Source organism: Bacillus rossius, chromosome 3 (assembly GCF_032445375.1).
Source record: "Bacillus rossius redtenbacheri isolate Brsri chromosome 3, Brsri_v3, whole genome shotgun sequence".
NCBI classification, from domain to species: domain Eukaryota; kingdom Metazoa; phylum Arthropoda; class Insecta; order Phasmatodea; family Bacillidae; genus Bacillus; species Bacillus rossius.
In genome coordinates, this window is record NC_086332.1 from 71,047,462 (window position 1) to 71,069,102 (window position 21,641).

At 39.8% G+C, this 21,641-nt stretch overlaps 1 protein-coding gene across 2 annotated transcripts in view; it reads left to right on the forward strand.

The window, feature by feature from the left end:
- The window catches only part of LOC134530880 (conserved oligomeric Golgi complex subunit 1), a 79,855-nt gene that overhangs the window by 23,166 nt on the left and 35,048 nt on the right, over positions 1–21,641 (forward strand). For both annotated transcript variants that reach the window (XM_063366155.1, XM_063366156.1), the window contains 4 exons: positions 1,977–2,342; positions 12,339–12,424; positions 14,895–15,078; positions 16,283–16,421. In XM_063366155.1, the coding sequence (XP_063222225.1) occupies positions 1,977–2,342; positions 12,339–12,424; positions 14,895–15,078; positions 16,283–16,421 (775 nt within the window). The remainder of the gene's footprint in view (positions 1–1,976; positions 2,343–12,338; positions 12,425–14,894; positions 15,079–16,282; positions 16,422–21,641) is intronic.

Below are 21,641 nucleotides of genomic sequence, written 5' to 3' on the forward strand. Positions count from 1 at the left end.
AAAGTCCTTTCTGATTGGCTGGCACCATAACCTTGTAACTTTATGTTCCCGTGGGATCCAACTTCTTCCGATTTTTCCATCATAAAAATATGTGCAGAACATGCCAGAATGTCTCTGCAACTGATTACATGTGTGGAGAAATGGCGCCACCGAGTTGCGCACCTGTCCCAATCTTCTAAAAACATGATGAAAGCTTAAAAATAAACACAAACATAAACATATTGGAGTAAAAACAATATTGAAAGTAAATAACTTGCTGAAAATGGATTTAAACAAATACTAACCTAGCAAACAATGTGAAAACCAGATAAAATATACTTAAAAGGCTTTTCTAAATAAAAAATTATTTTATATCAGAAAATATTAAAAAATATTCAAGACAATGAAATACAAATACAGAATTAAATCTCTGCATCCTTATAATCAGCTAATTTACTACCTTACTGAAAAATATATTGTAAATTTATAATAATACTCTGTAAAATTGGTGAGGGCAGTTGCCTTTAATGCCATAACAAGTATGTATTTTTTTTTTAAATTTATGTAAATAGCATTGCACATGCATAGTATATTTAATATTGTATACCTGACATGTTCTATAATCCTGAGCCTTCACGCCATGTTGGATCCGCAATACAAGGAAGGAAGGAAAAAATCCCTTTCGGCACAGGCCACAGACATAGGTAGATTTTGAAGTACTGTACCTGTTTCTTCTGAAAATATAGTGAAAACTTCAATAAATTTCTGGAACATTTTATGAACGTAATGTATATAACATACTTCGGTTCTCCAATATTACAAAATGATTGATTATATATTTGCTTATTTTCCAAGCAGCGGAAATATTATGACCAATTTTAACTCGATAAATCCACCATTGAATAACTTACAGTGATTGTTCTGTTTTTCAAAAAACCTTCCCAATTTCTACCCCTTTGGTCAGAAATTGCCTTTTAATGAACTCGACTGAGATTTTCCACAATTAGATTTTATGTATCAGTTTGGAAGAGATTTGTGAAAAATTCCGGCAGTTGTTGTGCCCACAAAATTGTGATATCTGTGTGTGTGTTTGTGTGTGTCTCTCTCTCTTTCTCTCTCTCTCTTTCTCTCTCTCTCTCTCTCTCTCTCTCTCTCTCTCTCTCTCTATAAACTTTTGTATTGTCTATGGTTTTGGGGTCTATGGACAATGAAACGAAAAACTATGTAAAAATTTTCCCACCATGGTAACAGCTACAATGGGTAGTATTTCTTCTAAATTTACCTAAAAAATACTGCCAGAGCAGCTAAGTGGAATGTTGAATTATTTGATTAGCAAACCAAAATTTTAAACTATATAATGAGATGGCTTCTATAAAAACGAAAAAGACTTGAAAAAATCTAAACCCTGTCTTTGAACCTGATTTTTGTTAATGAATTTTATTTAAATACTGCCCATCTTGTTAAAATTATACATACCATATACTATAACGTTTTCCTTTGTCTTTGTAAACTTTTGTGGACGGATACAACAAATTACACTTAGTTTCCCCACCCGCCACTGGAATTAGCTGTCGGTGTAGATATGTCAATAATGGAATCATCCAATTTGCAGAGTAAAATTTAAAACTATAATGAAACGGCTCTGATAAAAGAGAAAAAGACTGGGAAAAATACTATAAAGTTTACCCTTGTGTTTGTGAACTTTGGTTAACGCCATCTGCCACAGATTACCCATCGTTGTTGTTACACGTTTTCGTTTCTTGACTTTTGTTGCACTCGTGAAATTATTTCCACCAAATGCCGTATCCAGAGTTAAGATGTTACACAGTAAAAAAAAAAAAAAAAAAAACATTGATCCAGCATGAATTTATTGAATTATTTTAACGAGATTGTAGTTTGTTCAAACAAAAATAAAAATTTATTTTTTCCCGCACGTGGGTGTTTACATGAATGTAGTGTGCATGTGCGAGATGTGAAACAGCATCTTCCTCGCACAGGCCGTCCTGCAGCGCGCCACTGCAGCCCGTATCCCCCGGGGACATGCGGGGCCGGGCGACCGCGTGGCTGGAGCGCGTGGGCGGCCGGGTGGGGCGGCAGGCGGCCGCCCTGCTGGGCCTCGTGGGGACGCTACGAGGCCTGCGCGGCGTGCGGGAGGCCGCCGTCGCCGTGGCCCCCGCGAGGGCAGGCTGGGACGAGGCCTGCCGTCGGCTGATGGTGCCCCCGGGGCTGGACCCCTGGAGGGAGTACTTCGCCCCGCTGGTGACGGCCCACGCCAAGACCCTCGTCGCCGGCAAGTGGGCCGAGGCCGTGGCACAGCTGGAGGAGATGCTGGTTGCCGCAGTGCGGGACGCCGCCCCTGAGAGGTCCGTGCCGTCACGGCAAAGAAACTGTGTTGTGTTTTATTTGCTACCATAATAAAAAAAAAATACTAATAATCTCTTATCATGGTTTTTGGCTTACAAGTTAAGGTCAGCTTATCAATAATAATAAAAAAAATTTCTTCATATAAGTTGTGAGGCCACTTAGGACCAAGCCATGTTAATAAAAATGTTTGAGGGGAATTTTGAGTTACTTATGTGGGTTTACAGTGGCTATAAAAAAATACAAAAGACTGCATTTGTTTTGCTTACTCTCAGATAAGGCTATAGGGAAGGAGGGAGTATTTTTTTGGTCCACTGCACTCCGGTAGAAAGTTTATTGAAGGATGTGCATCTGGAAATTGTGAACCAGTTTTCATAGCTTGCTTTTACAACCTGGTACATAAAATACAACACAATTTGTAAAATAATATGTGATAAATACAGAATACTTAACAGCACCTCTCTGCCAGGAGGTTGTAAGTGTGAAATGGTGAAATACAAGCTCAAGCTATATCATATCATTTTAAAACTAGTTCTTCCCAACATGCCTCTACTACATAACAGATAAAATATCACCAAGTACACAGACTCTGTTCAACTGCGACATATGTACTGTCACATAAGATTACCTGTCATATGACATACGAGTAGCAGCTTTATGATCTTCAAATGATAAAATTTCCATCTAATACACCGGAAAATATGGTACATATGTTTCATTCCATGGTTAACTATATTTAGTATAATTTTTTTTTTTTTTTTAAAGAAAAGGTGTGAACAAACTATTTAAATTTAAAGAAGTGTTGGGATATTAGGGATGGGACGAATCCACATTTTGGTCGAATCCGAATCCTTGATCGAATCCTCAGTGTTTGTCATCAAATCTCGAATCCCAGTCCCACACTAAACTTCACATTTTATTAAAAAAAAATCACACATTTATTTAAAAAAATTACATAGGCCTATGTATTAAAAAAATCACATGTGTATTTATAAAATTATAAAATAAGTGCATAGTGTATACACCTGATATAAAATATAGACAAATAACCTCAAAAACCACACACGTAAGTTTGCATCTGTCTAATTCTCTGTTAAATTAATCCTTCCTATGTTTTCAATAAAATACGTTTGTATAACATACACCATTTAAAAAAAGTTATTTTTTTTCTGCAATGTTATATTATTTAAGGTTGGAAATGATCGAGTAGTTATGCTAATTGACAAAATGCAGCGTAGTTTACCTTATGTTTGTGCTATTTCCGTTACCTTTATAATATAGTTTAGGTATACAATTTTCTAGAGCTGCACAAACCTCAGTTCTCTTGTTTCGAACCGAACCAAACGGATTCGAACCATAGCAAAAAATGTATGAACCTCATACAGAAATAATTGTTTTGAATTAAAATGAACCGACCACCAGCATTTTGGTCTTTAACTGAATGGTGAGAAAGAAAGGTTCTCCAGCCATATGCAAAATTAAAACATATAGCTTAGCTTTATTAAAACATTGCAAAACATTTTATAAGTAAACTTTATGCAATAAATAATGAAGGAAAGAAAACAGTTTAGAGAAAATCATTTTGCATTTAATTTCTTTATTTATATACATATATAAACACACACACACACATACACACACACACACTTTTAATTCATAAAGAAGTTCTATCTAAATTTCAAAAAGACTATCTTCCTATTTCAGTGTACACTAACCTTCATTAAAAAAAAAATAATATTATAAAGATGACGAACATTCAGCATAAGGCCACATAACATATTTTTATGGTAGACATAACCTAACATTTTTAATAAATAAACTTTTTAATAGGACATTAAAAAAAGTCGAATGTGAATTAAGTTACCTATCTACATTACAAAACCCGCTGACTGCAGTTGCTGTTTTCTTGGAAGAATGCTGCTCGTCAGAAGAAACTTTAGACATTTTGTGGGATCGTTCTGGGTCATCTGGGTCGTCATTATTTTTTCTCCATTTGGTAAACTTAAACGACGTATGCCTGCTCATCGCAAATCACCTCAAGAACAATAATTTTGTAAACGTAACGTAAGAAGTGTGGTTATAGAAATTTGCGTCGGAAAAAAGAAAACACGAGAAATAATGATGGCTTCCGCGACTACGCTAGTCAACTTAGTACCGTACTGTAAAATTTACTGGACCAGTACTTTTAATACACAAAATTAAATTAATATTTTCAGTACCTGACTGTTATTACAAAAAAGGCCAAAGAAAATAAATACATCTCAGTTATTTAAAATACGTAATTTATGTAATCATTTCCTACCGCATTTGTCTTGTGTTAACTTGATCACGTTACTTTTGCCGAAATACCAGAGTTCTTGTACATGCGCTTTAGTTTAACGTATGGGGTACGCAATCTTTGGTGATTTTACAACACTTCTCGTACACGCACTATAGTTAAAGGTATAATATACAATACCTTTGGCATTTGTACAATAGTTTATATTACGTAGTACGATAAATGCATACAAAATTCTCTAAAGTAAACAGAAAACAAAGCGTGCCTATATGAAAAAATGCTATGCGAGTTATGCAACGATTAATAATTTTTATTTTTTATTTTGTCTGAGCTTGAAACTGTTGAGGCGACGATTATGCGATAAAAATCGGAATATTACAAGTATGTAATGGAATTTTGTTTTGCTGTTTTGTGAATGGTCTCAAATGGGGGTTAGAAAATTAGAAAAACGTAATATTTTTCAAACGAACGTTCAGTTTTTCGAATATATTTTAAGAGGTTTCGAACCGAACCGAACATAAGGGTTCGGTTCGGTTCTGTATTTTCGAACTTCGCCCAGCACTACAATTTTCAATTACTACCTAAAACTCTTAAAAACCCTCCAATCCCACCTCGAATCCCACCTCGAATCCCACCTCGAATCCTCGAATCCATAGGATTCGGTATTGTTTGATCGTGTATATATGTAATTAATGAAATTCAGTGTGTGACTTTTATGGTTCAGTGCGGTATGGTGCTCTGCAAGAAAACTATACTTAGGACTTCCTAGCTATTGATTCACACTAGTGCGTAGAAGAGGACATTTCCTGTGTTTTAAAACTCCCGTCCTCACTGCATGCACTGTGTGAGTTGGCAACACATCCGGCTACCAAGTTTCTACAGTTGGTGTCCCTGGCGGCAGGCGGATGTAACCAGTCGTCATCATGGAGTCTGGCCGGTAAGACGTCGTTTCGGGTACACTCGGTACCAATCTGTTTTGCCGTACATGTGATGTTGGTCATCGGTGTAATACAGTCCATTTTTTCGTATGACCAAACATTTTGGTCCTCCGGGCCGGATATTTCCAGTTATTTTCGTATCGTGCGCAAGTTATTGTGTTGTGCGTTTTATCGTTTGCCACGCGGGCATTTATTTGTATTATCGGCCCGCTGTTTCGTTAAATTCCGCTTCGTGTAAAGTTGTTTGGTATTCCACGCCGTCTACCGTTCAGATTCTCTGTTATGCTGTGTTAGTGAGGCTAATAATTTGCCGGTGCGTGTCTCCTGAACGAATTAACCTAACAAAGTGCGTGAGTGAGCACGTGTTTTCGAAATGTTGTTCGCATTCGCGGACATCTTGTTAAACATTGCCTAGTAGACTTTCGCCGATTTATTGCCTCGTGGATTGGTTTACTGTACTTAACCTCAATTATGGCTGGTGCTCAGGCGGCAGCATTGCGGTTACGTCTCGCAGAAGGTCGTATGAAACGTGCAAGCGATCTCTCAATTGCCGCGGCAAGTGATGTTTCAAAGGTGAAGTTATTGTTAGCTACCGTCCGTGATTTGCCTGCCGTGAAAACGTCGTATGATGCAGACTACATCACAGTGGAAGCAGCATCGGCTGACCTCGAGGATTATAATGCAGAACTGCACCTGCAGCGTATGATGACGTTTGAAGAGCAATACTACAGTGTGATGGCCGCTGTAGACGCGGTGGACAGTAAACCAGACCTGCTGGAGACCTCCGCTGGCGAGACTTCAAATGGCCGTAAGTTGAATGTTGCTTTGCCGAAGATTCATCTTCCTCATTTTGATGGTACTCCCCAGAAGTGGCCTAATTTTGCAAATTTATTTATGACACTTGTCACTGAGAACTCTCGGTTGTCCTCTGTTGAAAGGTTGGCATATTTAAAGGGTGCTGTCTCTGGTGAACCTCTTGGCATAATTCAGCCTTTAGAATTGTCAGAAGCAAACTTCGAAGTTGCATGGGACTTGCTTGTAAAGAGATATGATAACAAAAGGTTGATTGTGTCCGCTCATGTAGAGGCCCTGTTTAATGCACCTTCAGCATCTGTCGAAACCCCCAAGTCACTTCGCCAGCTACTTAATGTCATCTCAGAAAACCTTGCTGCTTTGAAGGCACTGGGAGCTCCAGTGGAGCATTGGGACATGATCCTTTTACCGATACTGTCAAGGCGGTTGGATCCCAAGTTGCAGGGAGAGTGGGAACTTAGTTTGAGCCATGAGTTTCCTAAACTTGAAAATTTTGGAGCATTCCTTGAAAAACACTGTAGGGCCCAGGAATTGGTTGGTTCGTCTCGCTCCAAGCCTGTGCGGCCACAGTTACTGAACCAAAGGCCGCAGTCCTCTTCTATGCCTAAGAATCATAATTCATCCAGCTTTGTTGTCAATTCATATATATCACAGTGTTGTTTGTGCAACTCATCACATACCTTGCACCAGTGTCCTGAGTTCGGATGTATGACTCCCAGTGATCGCTTTGAAATAGTAAAGAAACATAGATTGTGTTTGAACTGTCTAGGGAAGTCTCACCAGTCAAAAAACTGCCCATCTACATCATGTCGCACTTGTGGTAAGAAACATCATACCCTGTTACACTTTGTACAGAAGACTTGTTCTGACAAAAATGACGTGTCGGCCACCTCATCACCAGATCAGTGTGTGTCTACTCTTCCAGCAGTTATGTCAGCAGTTACTAACTCAGAACACACCATTCTGCTATCAACAGTTCAAGTTGCGGTTTTGGACTCTGCAGGGAATGCATGTACAGTTAGGGCCCTCCCTGTTGGATTCCGCTAGCCAAGCTAGTTTCATTTCAGAGAAGTGCATGCAGAGGCTACGTTTACCTCGTATTAAGGCGCACCTGCCAGTCACTGGCTTGTCAAGCACACCTGTCAATATCGCTCGAGCCTTTGCCTCCATTGTTATTGCTCCTGTTGGTTGGGTTGGGCCTCAATATGCCTTGGATGTCTTCGTCTTGCCTCGGATAACTGCGGATCTGCCTTGTGTAAAGTTGTCACCTGAAGTTAGCAGGGCAGTGTCTAACCTGAAACTTGCAGATCCTACGTTTGACACACCTGGCCCTGTCGATTTGCTCATCGGTGCTGACCTTTTTCCCCAACTGCTCACTGGAGGCAAGCTCAATGGCCCACCTATGGCTCTTGACTCTGTATTCGGTTGGGTTTTAATGGGAAGGGTGCCCTCTGAGCCACCTCAGTGCTCTAAGTCATTTTGTGTTTCACTTTTCACATTATTCCCTCCGTTAGAGGACACCATGAGAAGATTCTGGGAGTTGGAAGAATTTCCGGCCACAAGGCATTGTTCTCCTGATGATGACATCTGTGAAAGGACATTCGTTGACAGCCATACCCGGAATGGCGAGGGTCGTTATACTGTGTGTCTGCCATTTCGTGCCTCGCAGCCGGAATTAGGTACCTCTCGTTCTCAAGCGGTTCGTCGTTTGATTGGGCTCGAAAGACGTCTCGGAGGAGACCCTCAACTGCGGAGCATGTATTTTGAGTTCATGACGGATTATCTGACAGCTGGGCATATGGAAAAGATTCCCCCCGAACAGGTGCATTCGAAACAGGCATACTACATACCGCATCACTCTGTAGTAAAACCAGAGAGCTCAACAACCAAATTACGTGTAGTCTTTGATGCGTCTGCAAAAACGTCCAATGGATTATCCCTGAACGACAACTTGCTGACTGGCCCAAAGTTGCAACGTGATATTGTTGAAATTTTGGCCAACTTCCGACTGCACATGGTTGCCTTTACAGCAGACATAAAACAGATGTACCGCCAAATCGGTGTTTGTATTGAGCATCAGGAGTACCAGCGTATTGTGTGGAGATTTGCTGACACCGACCCTATTGAAGATTATTGGCTGAAGACAGTAACGTTTGGTGTGTCTGCAGCTCCTTACTTGGCCCTTCGCACGTTGAAACAACTAGCTTGTGATGAATCTGTGGCATTTCCTTTGGCGTCTAAAGTTTTGCAGGCAGACATCTATGTTGATGACATCGTGACAGGCTCACAGTCTGTCAGCTCTGCATTTGAAATCCAGCGCGAATTGATTTCATGCCTTGAACGAGGTGGGTTCAGACTGCGAAAGTTTTTGAGTAATCACCCAGCTTTACTTGACTGGTTGCCAGCTGAAGATTTGGAAGTGCCACAGTTGTTTTGTCTTGACCCTGATAGTCAGTTGGCTGTAAAGGTGTTAGGGCTTCAGTGGAACCCAGTCTCTGACATGTTTGTGTACAAGATTAAGAGTAGCTCCATTCGTGCCACCAAACGCACCATATTGTCTACAGTTGCAAAAATCTTTGATCCTCTTGGCTGGCTTAGTCCGCTGTTAATGGTAGCTAAGCATCTGCTGCAAGTCCTGTGGTTGAAAACTGTTGACTGGGATAGTGATCTTCCTGAAGATCTGGCACATCGCTGGAACCTATTTCACAAGGATCTACCCCTGTTGTCATCCATAATGATTCCCAGATGTATAAGAGGGTCAAACTGTTGCCGTTACGAGTTGCATGGTTTTTCAGACAGCTCTGAGCTTGGCTACGCAGCAGTCGTCTACCTGCGTGTTCTTGGCCCTGATGAAGTTAAGATCCATCTGTTGATGGCGAAGTCAAAGGTAGCACCTCTAAAGGTTCAGTCACTCCCAAGATTGGAACTGTGTGGTGCCCTACTCCTTGCCCGGTTACTCAGCCATATCACTCAGAGTTATACAGAAAACATCACTGTGTCCTCGGTGACAGCCTGGACTGATTCGCAGGTAGTGTTGGCATGGGTAAGGTCATCTCCTCACAATTTGAAAACTTTTGTAGCGAATCGAGTGAGCGAACTTCAGAACCTCACTGATGCTGCCTGGTGGAGGCATGTACCGTCAGCGGAAAATCCAGCAGACTGTGCTTCACGAGGTCTACTACCAGCGCAGCTTCTGGAACATCACTTGTGGTGGACAGGCCCGGTGTGGCTGAAAGAGTCTGTTCACCACTGGCCTTCAAGCTCTCCAGGTGCTACTGAAGTGGATCCAGTCCTGCTGGAACAGAAGTCTGTGACCTTCACTACTGTTGCTTCAGGTCTGTCAATTTCTTATTTGCTGCTCCGTGTCAGTCGGTTGATCAAACTGTTGAGAATCACTTCATTCAACTTTCGTTTCGTATTCAACTGTCGCACCTCCAGACAGAGCCGGATCGTTGATGAGTTTACCCCAAAGGACATGAACAAGGCATTGGAATTTTGGTTATTGTTTGTTCAGGCAAGTTTCTTTAGTAATGATATCATGGCTCTCAAGAAACAGCGTCGCCCTAGTCCTCAGCTTCGAAAGTTGGCCCCCTTCCTTGATGAGCATGGGCTGATAAGGGTGGGCGGCCGGCTGTCTGAGTCAAAGCTTCCCTTTGAGCAAAAGCATCCTGTGTTGTTGCCCAAGTCTAGTGCATTGACTGACCTCCTTATTACCCACTACCACGAAAAGAATAACCATCCTGGTGTGCAGACGCTTAGAGGCATCCTCAGGGAACAATTTTGGATTCTCGGAGACAAGGATGCCATCACTCGTCGCCTGCGCCACTGTTTCCGTTGCTTCAGACAGAGACCGGCAACTTGGCAACCCCCTATGGGTAATCTTCCTGCTATGAGGGTACAACAAGTCAAGCCATTCGCTCATACCGGGGTGGATTATGCTGGTCCCGTTTTGATCAAAGCGGCTAAAGTCCGGCGGGCACCTGTGGTTAAGGCTTTTCTTTGTATATTCGTATGTTGTGCAACAAAGGCGGTGCATATAGAATTGGCCTCAGATCTTTCCACTGATGTCTTCCTGGCAGCATATCGCAGGTTCATAGCCAGGCGAGGTAGATCCTCAGACATTTACTCTGACTGTGGTACCAATTTTGTCGGTGCTAATAATCATCTGAAAGAATTGGCCGAACTGTTGTCTTCTGCTGCACACCAACAAACCGTTGCAAACTCTATGTCCCAGTTCGGTGTTCGCTGGCACTTCAATCCCCCTGCGGCTCCTCACTTTGGAGGTCTTTGGGAGGCTGGAGTTAAATCCTTCAAGACACATTTACGACGAGTGATTGGGGAACAGGTACTGACTTTTGAAGAGATGTACACTGTCTTAGTACAGATCGAAGCCACCCTCAATTCGAGACCATTGTGCCCTGTGAGTAGCGATCCTAACGACCTTAATGCGCTAACCCCTGGCCATTTTCTTACTTTGGAGCCTTTAGTTGCCTTACCTGAACCTGATCTGAGAGATGTTCCACTTAATCGTCTACAGAGATGGCAACTAGTCGAGCGTCTCCAGCAGGACTTGTGGCATCGTTGGCATCGTGACTACCTCCATACCCTGCAGCAACGTCAGAAGTGGCATGAGCCGGGAAATGGTCCTGCTCTCGACCAGCTCGTACTGCTTAAAGAAGAAAGACTCCCACCCCTTCAGTGGCGTCTGGGGCGTGTCACGGAACTGCACCCTGGAAGGGACGGAGTGGTGAGAGTCGCTACTGTGCGCACGTCTAGCGGGCCAATCAAGCGTGCATTGGTAAAATTGTGCCCACTCCCATACATGTGTTGAAATGGATTATTTCAAGGTGGGCGGAAATGTTTGATTGTGTATATATGTAATTAATGAAATTCAGTGTGTGACTTTTATGGTTCAGTGCGGTATGGTGCTCTGCAAGAAAACTATACTTAGGACTTCCTAGCTATTGATTCACACTAGTGCGTAGACGAGGACATTTCCTGTGTTTTAAAACTCCCGTCCTCACTGCATGCACTGTGTGAGTTGGCAACACATCCGGCTACCAAGTTTCTACAGTTGGTGTCCCTGGCGGCAGGCGGATGTAACCAGTCGTCATCATGGAGTCTGGCCGGTAAGACGTCGTTTCGGGTACACTCGGTACCAATCTGTTTTGCCGTACATGTGATGTTGGTCATCGGTGTAATACAGTCCATTTTTTCGTATGACCAAACAGGTATATTCGACGAATCCAAGATTCGAAAATCCCTTCCCTAGTTGGGATGCTACTGATTTTTGTGACCATCATTGAAACCAATCAAGGGCATGGCTGAAAATTGTAAGGGAAATTGGAAGTGACGAAAATAAATTGATAGATTACTGTAGTACATATAATTATTTTCACACATTTGAGCATAAAATAAAGTACTTGTGTATGTATATATATCTATATCTGTGCATTTGTGCATGCATGCGTGCATGTGTGAGCACATGTGTGTGCATGCGCGTGCGTGCATGTGTGTGTGTGTGTGTGCGTGTTTTTTTGTTTTCATAGCTGTTAATAAAATAAGGATTATTTTTGAATAAACTATGTATATGTTTTTTTTTTACAATTAGAAATTCAGTACATAAATATTTTCTTTCCAGAAATATATTTTTTGGTAAGTAAGTACCTGGAACCACATGTACAAAGTAACGAAGTTACCATTTTTACATGTTTTATGTAAAATAAAAAAATGCTTCTATCAGCTCATATGAAGTCAAAATTAAATCCTAAACAGAATTTTTCTGTAAGTAGAAATGTTTGCAATTGTAAATGTATATGCACTAGGTATGTATAAATGTATTAAAACGGCTGTGCGGAGTTTTTGATAAACATACGACAGTTCTGCCTCCCTCTGAGCTTTGTTGGTGTGTTGTGGGATGGGCCAGTGACACCCTACATGTGTGTGTGTGTGTGTGTGTGTGTTGGCAGGTGCAGCCAGCCAGAGCACGACCTGCGATGGTTCGTGTGGAAGGAGTGGGCGACAGACTTGCCTCGGGACCCGTCTAGCAACCGAGGTCAGCTTGCTCCTCCACGTTGCCTTTGCTAGTTAAGTTGTCCCTAGTGCTCCGTTGTGTTATACTTATGAAGTACTTGTCCCCAGAAGTGACATGATGAGATCTGTCTGGAATGAGAGTAAAGCATGCAGGTCAGGTATGCAAGTAAACGTATCTTTGTACTTCTCGTAAAGGAACACCGTCATTTTGAAAAGCATTCTGTTGGTTTTATTTGATTGAACACTTCAGTATCTAAGAGATTTGTAAAATGATTTTCAATCTATATGTTACTAAGATTAACAAATCAATCAAAAAGTATTTTTACAGGTTTGTAATGAAATTTCAATAATTACTTTCAAATATTTGATCATAACATAAGAAATGAAACAAATGAAGAAATGTAAGCAGATTGTCATAGATTAACTTATTTAAAATTGAGTGTAGAAATATACTATTTTCAGCTTAAAAATTTAGCTGGAATAATATTTAATGAGAAAATAATTATTAACACCTTTTTAGCTGGTTAATTACATTTATATAGGCTAAAAACAATAATTTTGGACTATATTTAAGTTCTAGCATGCCTTGGAACATGGTTAGGCCTCATTGGAGCGAGCGTCAGCTTGTATTCGAATAGGGTCCTTGTATTGCACCCTAAAGATTAGGCGTCCTTAGTGAAAAAGTAATTATTTTGTAACCCGTTATTTAGGCATTGTAAGTAAGAGTTAACCCTGCAAGAAATTCTTAAAAATTCATAAATCACTATGTGATGTGTGAGGTTTGTGAGTATTATAATTATAATGTTTATGTGGTAAAAAAAAATACTTTGTAGAATTCAACCCCCCCTCCTCCATTTAATGGAAATATAACCAAAAATTTCAAGCAGACTTTGACAGCATGAGCATGACTTGTACTTCTACATATGTAATTTGCTCTGAGATAGTAAAAGAGAGTTAATAGTGTTTGAAAGTGAGCAACATACAAATTCAGTTGTGCAATAAGAAACTATACAAAATATATTTTTGTAACTTATCTAAAATCAGTCACAATATTGTGCCTCAACCCAAGCCATTTTTACTATCTTTATGGAGTTATCAGTTACTATGTTACAAGGGGTGTGCAAAGCTGCGGAAAGTTAAAGTTGAATTGATGACTGAAATTTTTTGTCTTCTGAAATAAATTTAAAAACTTAGAAGATTCCGAAGATTTTTTCTTAGGGCAGAATACGTTAAAAGCTGGATTCAGTGCTCACTATGAATAACATCGGTGGTGTTGGCTAATTGTTGGTTTTTACCGGGAAGAGAACCACTCAAGCCGTTAAAAAGGGACTAGAACTGTCAGCATATTTCTCGGGTAGTTAAGATGCCAAGTCTAAATTTTTTTAAGGACCAGTCATAGTCAAATAAAGTGTCACCTTATTGTAAAAAAATGTATCTTTTTAAGTTAAATATACAACTTGTAAATATTAATTATTATATTTTGTACTGAATAACTAATAAGTAGAGACCTGTAAATTTCGCGATTTCAAATCCCTAAAGGATAGACTCCATGATTCTCTACGCACTCGTGCAAATTACATCTGCTGATTGGTTACCGACTCGTAACACCTGTTGACTGGAATTATTGTGATTCGCTAATTCTTCTGTTAAAGATTTTTCATTGGCCCAGAGTCCTTCAGATAAACTGTGGCCCAATCACTGAAGCAAAATAATGTCAAAAGTATTTGGACTCTATTCTGTCGCCAAATGAATCCGCGAATTTTACAGGTCTCTACTACCTAATAAGATATTCTAGAACTCAACATCAAGCAGAGAACTTTTGATAAGCCAATGAATGATGGTTCTGAATCAAAAATTAAAACAAAAAACACTGTCCTAATTTTTAAGTTGTAGGCTTTTTTTTCTCCGAATGTTTTTAAAATCCCTATCCTGCACCAAATTATTATATATTGTGACTAAATTTTTAATATCATAGCGTTATAATTTTTTTTTGCCATCTTAATAACTCCACTATTGATAACAATTCAAACTAAAACAAAACATACTATGCTCTAGGGGGAAAAAAATATCTTTATTTGTATGGCTTTGCCCGCCGCTGACGTGAAAATTCATGAACAATATCCTTCAAACTCTACTTTAAAGTCTCTAAAGAGCTGCTTCCTGTAGCCCACTCACGCAAGATATTTTAGGACATAAAAGGGGCACCTACCTGCTTCTACTCACACAGTTAAAGCCAAATCGGTGAACCCCGACTAGGACCTTCCCCTTGTTAGAAATGTCATCAGATGGTTGACTTAAAATGTATACATATTATAACTCGTAATTAAATGATGGGTATACAAAATAAAATTCGTAATGTTAAGAAGCTGGTTAGTGTTAATCTGGCAACAGTTGGTGCCATTTACTCTGTGCTGCAACCTAAGCATGAGACACCGTAGGTCCTTCGGAACTGTCTTGTACTGAGCGGGGTGGGGGTTGTGTCCTCTGCGCAGGCCTGCTGATGAAGGTGGTGGGCTTCACGCCCAGCGTGGAGAAGCTGTGCTCGGCCCTGGATGCCTGCCTGGAGAGCCTGATCCAGGACCTGCAGTTCTACCTGAGCCCCGAGCCCGAGCACGAGCAAGACTCGGCAGAGCTGAGACTCCATCTCCAGCAGTGCAGCGACGCCAGTGTCCGCAGGTCTGTGTGCCATGCCTGACCCAGCCTTGGTTATGTGTACGGTGAAACTTGATTTACTCTGATGGCAAGTAACATTCCACACATGCATTTTGTCAGTATTGCGAAGTGGGGAGGGTTTTAATAAATTTAAATTTTGAATGATATCAATTTTACCAATTGTTGATTATGCACTGAAAATAAATTTACTAATTGAATTCATATATATATGAAGTGATTAAGAATTAAGATCCTTAAAATAGTTCTTAAAAACTTTTTTTTTAATTTTTGTAAAAGGTTTTGAACAAATATACAGCAGAACTTACTGACAATCTGACAGTGTGCCTTTAATTTATTTATCATAAAGCTTACAAAAAATTTTTTAAACTCTTTTTACTTTTTTTTTCTTTGTTTGAGCAGGGTTTGCGCCACGCTCTTCGCACACACTCTATGTATCTCCCGGCCCCACATAGGTCTCAGTTGTAACTGCCACTGAAGACCTTCATTGTCAACTTATTACCTATATTAGGTAATTTTCAATAGGAAATTAAACTTTACATACATACAACCTGTATCTACAGTATTTGGCATTCAAATAACATCTTTATTCAAATATGTTAAACAGCCATACAAAATAATTTGCATTGGAACATTGTTTCAGTGAGCACAGTTAAAGATAGTGTTAGAATTTTTGTTAATATTTGTTTTATTAAAGAAATGAAACACACTTGTAGTTAAATTGATATTTGTATTGTACACACTTGCAATGCTGCAAATACTTAGCCACTTTACATTTTAGCACTTTATAGAAATTCAAATTGGTAAAAAAATACATATTCTAATTATTACATTTTTATTTTCATTTATTAACTGATGGACACTGATTTTTTGGTTAATTTGTTTTTGATAACCTGTAACTATGATATATTTTAATTTTTATTTTCTTGCATTTTACAAGTCACTTTTATGGTTCCTTATATACTTCTCACTTTTTCTTTTTACTGTAGCTTGCAAAAAATTAGGCTACCGGACACGTGTGAAAAAAATGTTTCACTGTATGTATAAATTCAATTAGGAAGATATTTGATATCTGAGAATAATTTGATATGAAAATCATAATTTGATTTGAATAACAAAAAAAAGCATGATCCACAGAAGCCTATAAGAATGTGCCTTGCAAGTGATGGCAGCGTTGGTTAATGGGCATGTGACATGCACGTGTCGGCAGGCTGGTGCAGTTCGTGGAGTCTCGGTTGGTGTCCTCGGAGGACGAGGGTAGCACGGTACTGGCTGCTCGCTTCCTGCAGGCCCTCACCAGCCTGTGCCCCAGCCTGCACAAGTGTCTGGTGCCAGCCGCCTTCCACAGGGTGGGTTCGCTTCTTGAGCTGAGCAGTGTTTGTAAGGTCGCCCATCCCTGAATGCAGAATCAACTCGCACTCGCATCCTTTATTTATACAGTATGTTGTCCATAAAAGAATGTCCCAGTTATAAATTTTAATAGTATGTATCAGCTTACTGTAAGTATATTAGAGTTTGGGTTCAAGGTCACAATTTAAGAGTAACTCAAACTGTTTTATAGTTAAGTTTATGCGTGAGAACTGTTTTGTTGTTTTTTCACAGCGCCACCTACGCAAAATGGAGACTCATGAGCGTAAAGCATTTTGGTGTTTTTTAATTTGTTAAGAATGAATCTGTGATTTCAGTTGAACGTGCATTTCGTTTGTACGAGAGTGGTTGAACGTCGAGCTCCCCGAGCTTGGATTGGTCGTAATTGTCAAGACGACAGAGCTCTTTTTTTTTGCTGGCCTTCACGTTCACCTGACATAACGCCATGTAATTTTTTCCTTTTGGACTTGATCGTGTCTATGTTCCGCCGCTACCTAATGATTTGCTAGATTTGAGATACAGAGTTGAAGAGGTTATTGCTTCCATTACTCCAAACTTGTTAAACAAAGTGTGGGAAGAACTGGACATTAGGTTGGATGTGTGCCATATAACTAGGGACCTGAAAAAATCGCGATCGCGATAAACCCGAAAAATAATGCGAATTTTGATGTTTTGAAGCTAAAATGCGATTTTCTCATTTTTTCCGTCTTTGTCACGAATTTCAACACAAAAGCATGAATGTTACGTTTCTTCTCCCCAATACCAAGAACCATCACGGTATCTTCACATGCTGGGCCGAGGGTTAGAACAGCTTAGTTGAAAAACTACACGCTTTGCCTTTAAAATGCGTTACTTGTGCCAGTTTTGGCCACTGTTATTTTTCTTTATGGCTTTTGAAATGTTTACAGAAGGCTGGAAGAGCTTAGTTGAGAAACTACACGTTTTGCGTCTAATGTGCGTTACTTATGTCAGTTTTGACCTCTTCTTGTTTTTCTTTGTGGCTTTTGAAATGTCGGCAGAGTGCTGGGTGAGTAAGCTTGGTTGAAAAACAACACGCTTTGCGTCTAAACTGTGTTACTTATGCCTGTTTTGACGCTGTTGGTTTTACTGCCTTGGAAATGTCTCCGTGAAGCTGAAGCGAGAGGGGACAGGGGGGTGACAGGTGACGACACTTTGGACTTTCCCTGAAAAGGATTTACGATTGGGGGGAGGGAGGGAGGGAGGGAGACAGCGCTAATGGAACTCGCCACAGGATGCCTCAGCCTTCCTCCTTGCTTTGTTACTGCCGTGAAAGGCCGCCCCCTCCTCTTGTCAAACATCTATCTTTCCTCCGCTGCCCCCTCCCCTTGTCTAACATCTATCTTTCCTCCGGCGCTCCACATCCTCTGTTTATATGTTAGCGCTCAGAACGTCTTTTATGCTGCAAGCGACCAAACTATTTTTTTTATAGCTGCCTGCTTGTTGTTTTAATATACCCTTGTAAACATTGCCGTTATCAACATTTCCAGGCTTAAATGTTAATTGCTCCACATAAGAAATGCCAAAAAATGTGGTTAGTGCAAGGCAACGAGCTGATGAGTTCAAAAGTGATGGTATTTATGCATCCGATGCTGTTACACTAATGTGTAAATACTGTAACTGCAGAGTTACATTTGAGAGAAAAGATTCTGTGGCAAAGCACATAAAAAGTGACAAACATGTGAATGCCAAGCAAAAATTCTCTAGTGGTCCTTCCGATAGGAAATTGCAGACATCTGTTGTTGAAAATTTCAACAGTGTCAAACGGCGAAAGATAGACATTGAAAACTTGGCACTGAAGACAACTGAGGCGTTCGCGAAAGCAAATATACCCCTGGAAAAATTGGAAGATCCAAACATAAAGTTGTGGTTGAATGAATTCATTGAAGGTGAGAAGTTTTTAAATTTACTTTATTATGTAGTTCCAGTTATAATGTGGTTATAAAATCCATAATTAGAATGATGCATTTCTTATTCAAACCTGTGTTTATTATGTAGTTCAAGAAATCATAGAATAACTTGATTTTAGTATGTCAATTAATTATATTTTAGATTGTAGTGCATAAAACAGCTGTATATGCTATACAAAATGTATTTTATAAAAAGTATCATCTGTAAATAAAATAATTATCTGACTTTTCTTTTGGTTTTAGGTGGTGGAGATTTACCATGTGTAAAAACTCTAAGGGAGAAATATACACCTCAGTTGGCAGAACAACACTTCAACAAAGTCAAAGATGTTGCATCAGAAAATCCTTTGTATATACTATGTGATGAAACCACTGACAGCAAGGGAAGGTGTGTTTTTGTAATACTGTTTCAAGTTAATACAGCAATATTTGATACTGCAAAACTTCTAGTTGCTTCCGTTAGTTTCTTGCAGAAGGCAGACGCTACAACTTGTGCTCAGGCTATAACAGACTGTATTAGCAAGTATGGTGTTAAGTACCAGAATATCATGGGACTCGTAACTGATTCTGCCAGATACATGACCAAATGTGTCACAAGTCTGCAAGTGTTGTTTGGTGATCATGTTGCTCACATCCAGTGCTGGGCTCACAAACTCTCCCTTGTCGGAAATGTGCTTAGTAGTGAACTTACTGAAGTAAACTCTGCTGTGGTGAATGTGAAGTCTGCATTCCTAAACACCAGGAAAAGAAAGCACCTGTTCCTCAAGTACTTGGAAGAAAAAACATCACAGCCTGCTTCGCCATTTCCAGTGCCTGTCATAACTCGCTGGAATTCCTGGTTCAAGTCTGTGTTTTATCTGGCTGAGAACTTTGTTCACATAATTGCATTTTTCAGGGGGTATGAGCTTCAGGAGGTGGGTAATGCTGGTATCAGGTACTTGTCTTCATTATCTGACAAGGATGTTAACATTATTTTAGCTCAGTGTGTGTTCATCAGACATCATGCAGCTGATCTCGTGAACCTTCTGACCAAACTTGAAGGTTCAAAGTATCCAACAGGTCATACTCTGTATGGTGATGTTGAGTGTATCCGTAAAGATTTTGAGTGTGTATCAAAGGGTGTGTTTTGTTCTGCTTTTGAAAATGCTACCCGTAACTTAAATACTAGTGACCAAGCTCGTGCTAGGCACGAATGCCAAAAGGCTACAGCTTTGAGCATGGACAAAATGCAAATGTTGTTGAACAATGACCCTTCTGCGGCAGTATTTAAGGCTTTAAATAAGTGTTTCAACCCAAAGAACATCATCCTTAACAAGACAGAAGATGTTATTTCAGTAATGAAATCCATTCCTGAACTCAGTAATTTTCAGAACACTGAACTTTTCAAGGGTTACGAAGCCCTGAAAGAAGATGTGCAAGAGATTTGCAAGACTGAAAATCATGTAGATATGTTGAAAGTGCTGACTTCTCAAAGTATAAATTACCATAATTTTGCATTAGCAGCCCTCCGTGCTGTTTACAGACCGACAAACAATGTTGACAGTGAACGTTTACTTAGTCACTACAACTTAGTTGTCACAGACAGAAGGCAAAACCTGAAAGAAAGAAATGTTGAAGTGTTCACTATGCTGTCATTTGATGACTGAATTCCTGATTTATAATTTGAATATTTATGAACATTTACTTTTTTTAAAAAATAGGATAAAACAATTACTTACAAAACAAAATTTCTGTAAAGTTATTTATAAACATTAGTTTACGGTTTGACCTTTAAATGCCGTCAAATAAAAATGAAAAAAATAAAAATAATAACCTCGCTTTTTGTTGCGAATTTTGTAAAAAATAACACCGCTTTTAAGAAAAAATAACCTCCCTTTTTTCAGGTCTCTACATATAACTAATGGTGTGCATATTGAACATTTGTAAGAAAAACTATCTTAGTTTACCTTCAATTTGATGTATGATTTGTTGTAAATAGTCTAAATTAAATTGTTATAGATACCATTGAAACTGGGAAATTCTTTTATGGACATCCTGTATTACAACTAACTGAAGTAGCAGACATTGACCGAGCTTTGTGTACAGTGAACAGGCTTCATTTAGGGAGATGAATACCTAGTTTTTTCGAAGTCTCAGCTAGGGATTGACTTTACTTTTATTTTTTTATTGCAAAAATTTTCCTCTTATTTTTTTTATTGCAAAAATTTTTTCCTAGCTTAATTAAATTGTAGATTATATTTAGACACATGTAGAACCTTTGATTGCAAAGTATGATAGTACGCATTGTTTTTTGTTTATCCGTGCAGATCATTCAAAGATGTGGAAAGTACCGTATATACTCGTGTATAGCGCGCCCTTTTTTCCCCTCAAGTAAAGGAAAAAAATAAGGAGCGCTATACACGGAAAAAAAAAAAAGTGAGTAGATGAGGCGGGGAGGAGTGGAAGTCGTTAACTGCCGGGTGACGGGTGACGTTTCTGGCCAGCCCCCCACACATACGCACAAGCAACAAGGCCTCTCTTTCACACACACACGCACGCACACAACCTGGTCTCTCTCTCTCTCACACACACACACACACACACACACACACACACACACACACACACACACACACACACACACACACACACACACACACACACACACACACACACGTGCGCGCGCAAGCTCGCAGGTCTCTTGTTTATTTTTAGACCTCCCCCTCTACAGCTAGTAAAATAAAAGAGAGAGAATGTTGACACCAGTCCCCCCTCCCACTTCCTTCGCTTCGTCGCAGCTGCTACCGGTGAGTCATTGAGTCATCTAGTCCTCCGTGTCACATTCCTGCCTGCCTCCCTTCCTCCCGTCCATGAACCAGTTGTGACGATACAGCGCTTCATTATCTTCCGTCTACACAGCAGAGTTTAAGTATTTTCCTGACGCATCACCACACATCAATTTAAATTATCATTTGTTTCATACGTAATTACTTAACAGGTACCACAAAATGTTAGTACAATTTATTTACGGGGGAAAAAAAAAAATTTTCTTTGGAATTTGTTGCAAAAATCGTGGTGCGCGCTATACACGAGGGCGCGCTATACACGAGTAAATACGGTAATATGTATTTTCTTTTTATTTTAAATGTCGGTGTAAAAAATTTAATCGGCAGTACCAAAATTATGCTTTAAAGATTGAGGGTGATTTTATTGAAGTCTCATGTAGGCAGTGATCTTTATATGTATCAAAATTCAAAATCTAATTGGTAGTGGGTAGCAATCTAGTGGAGTGGA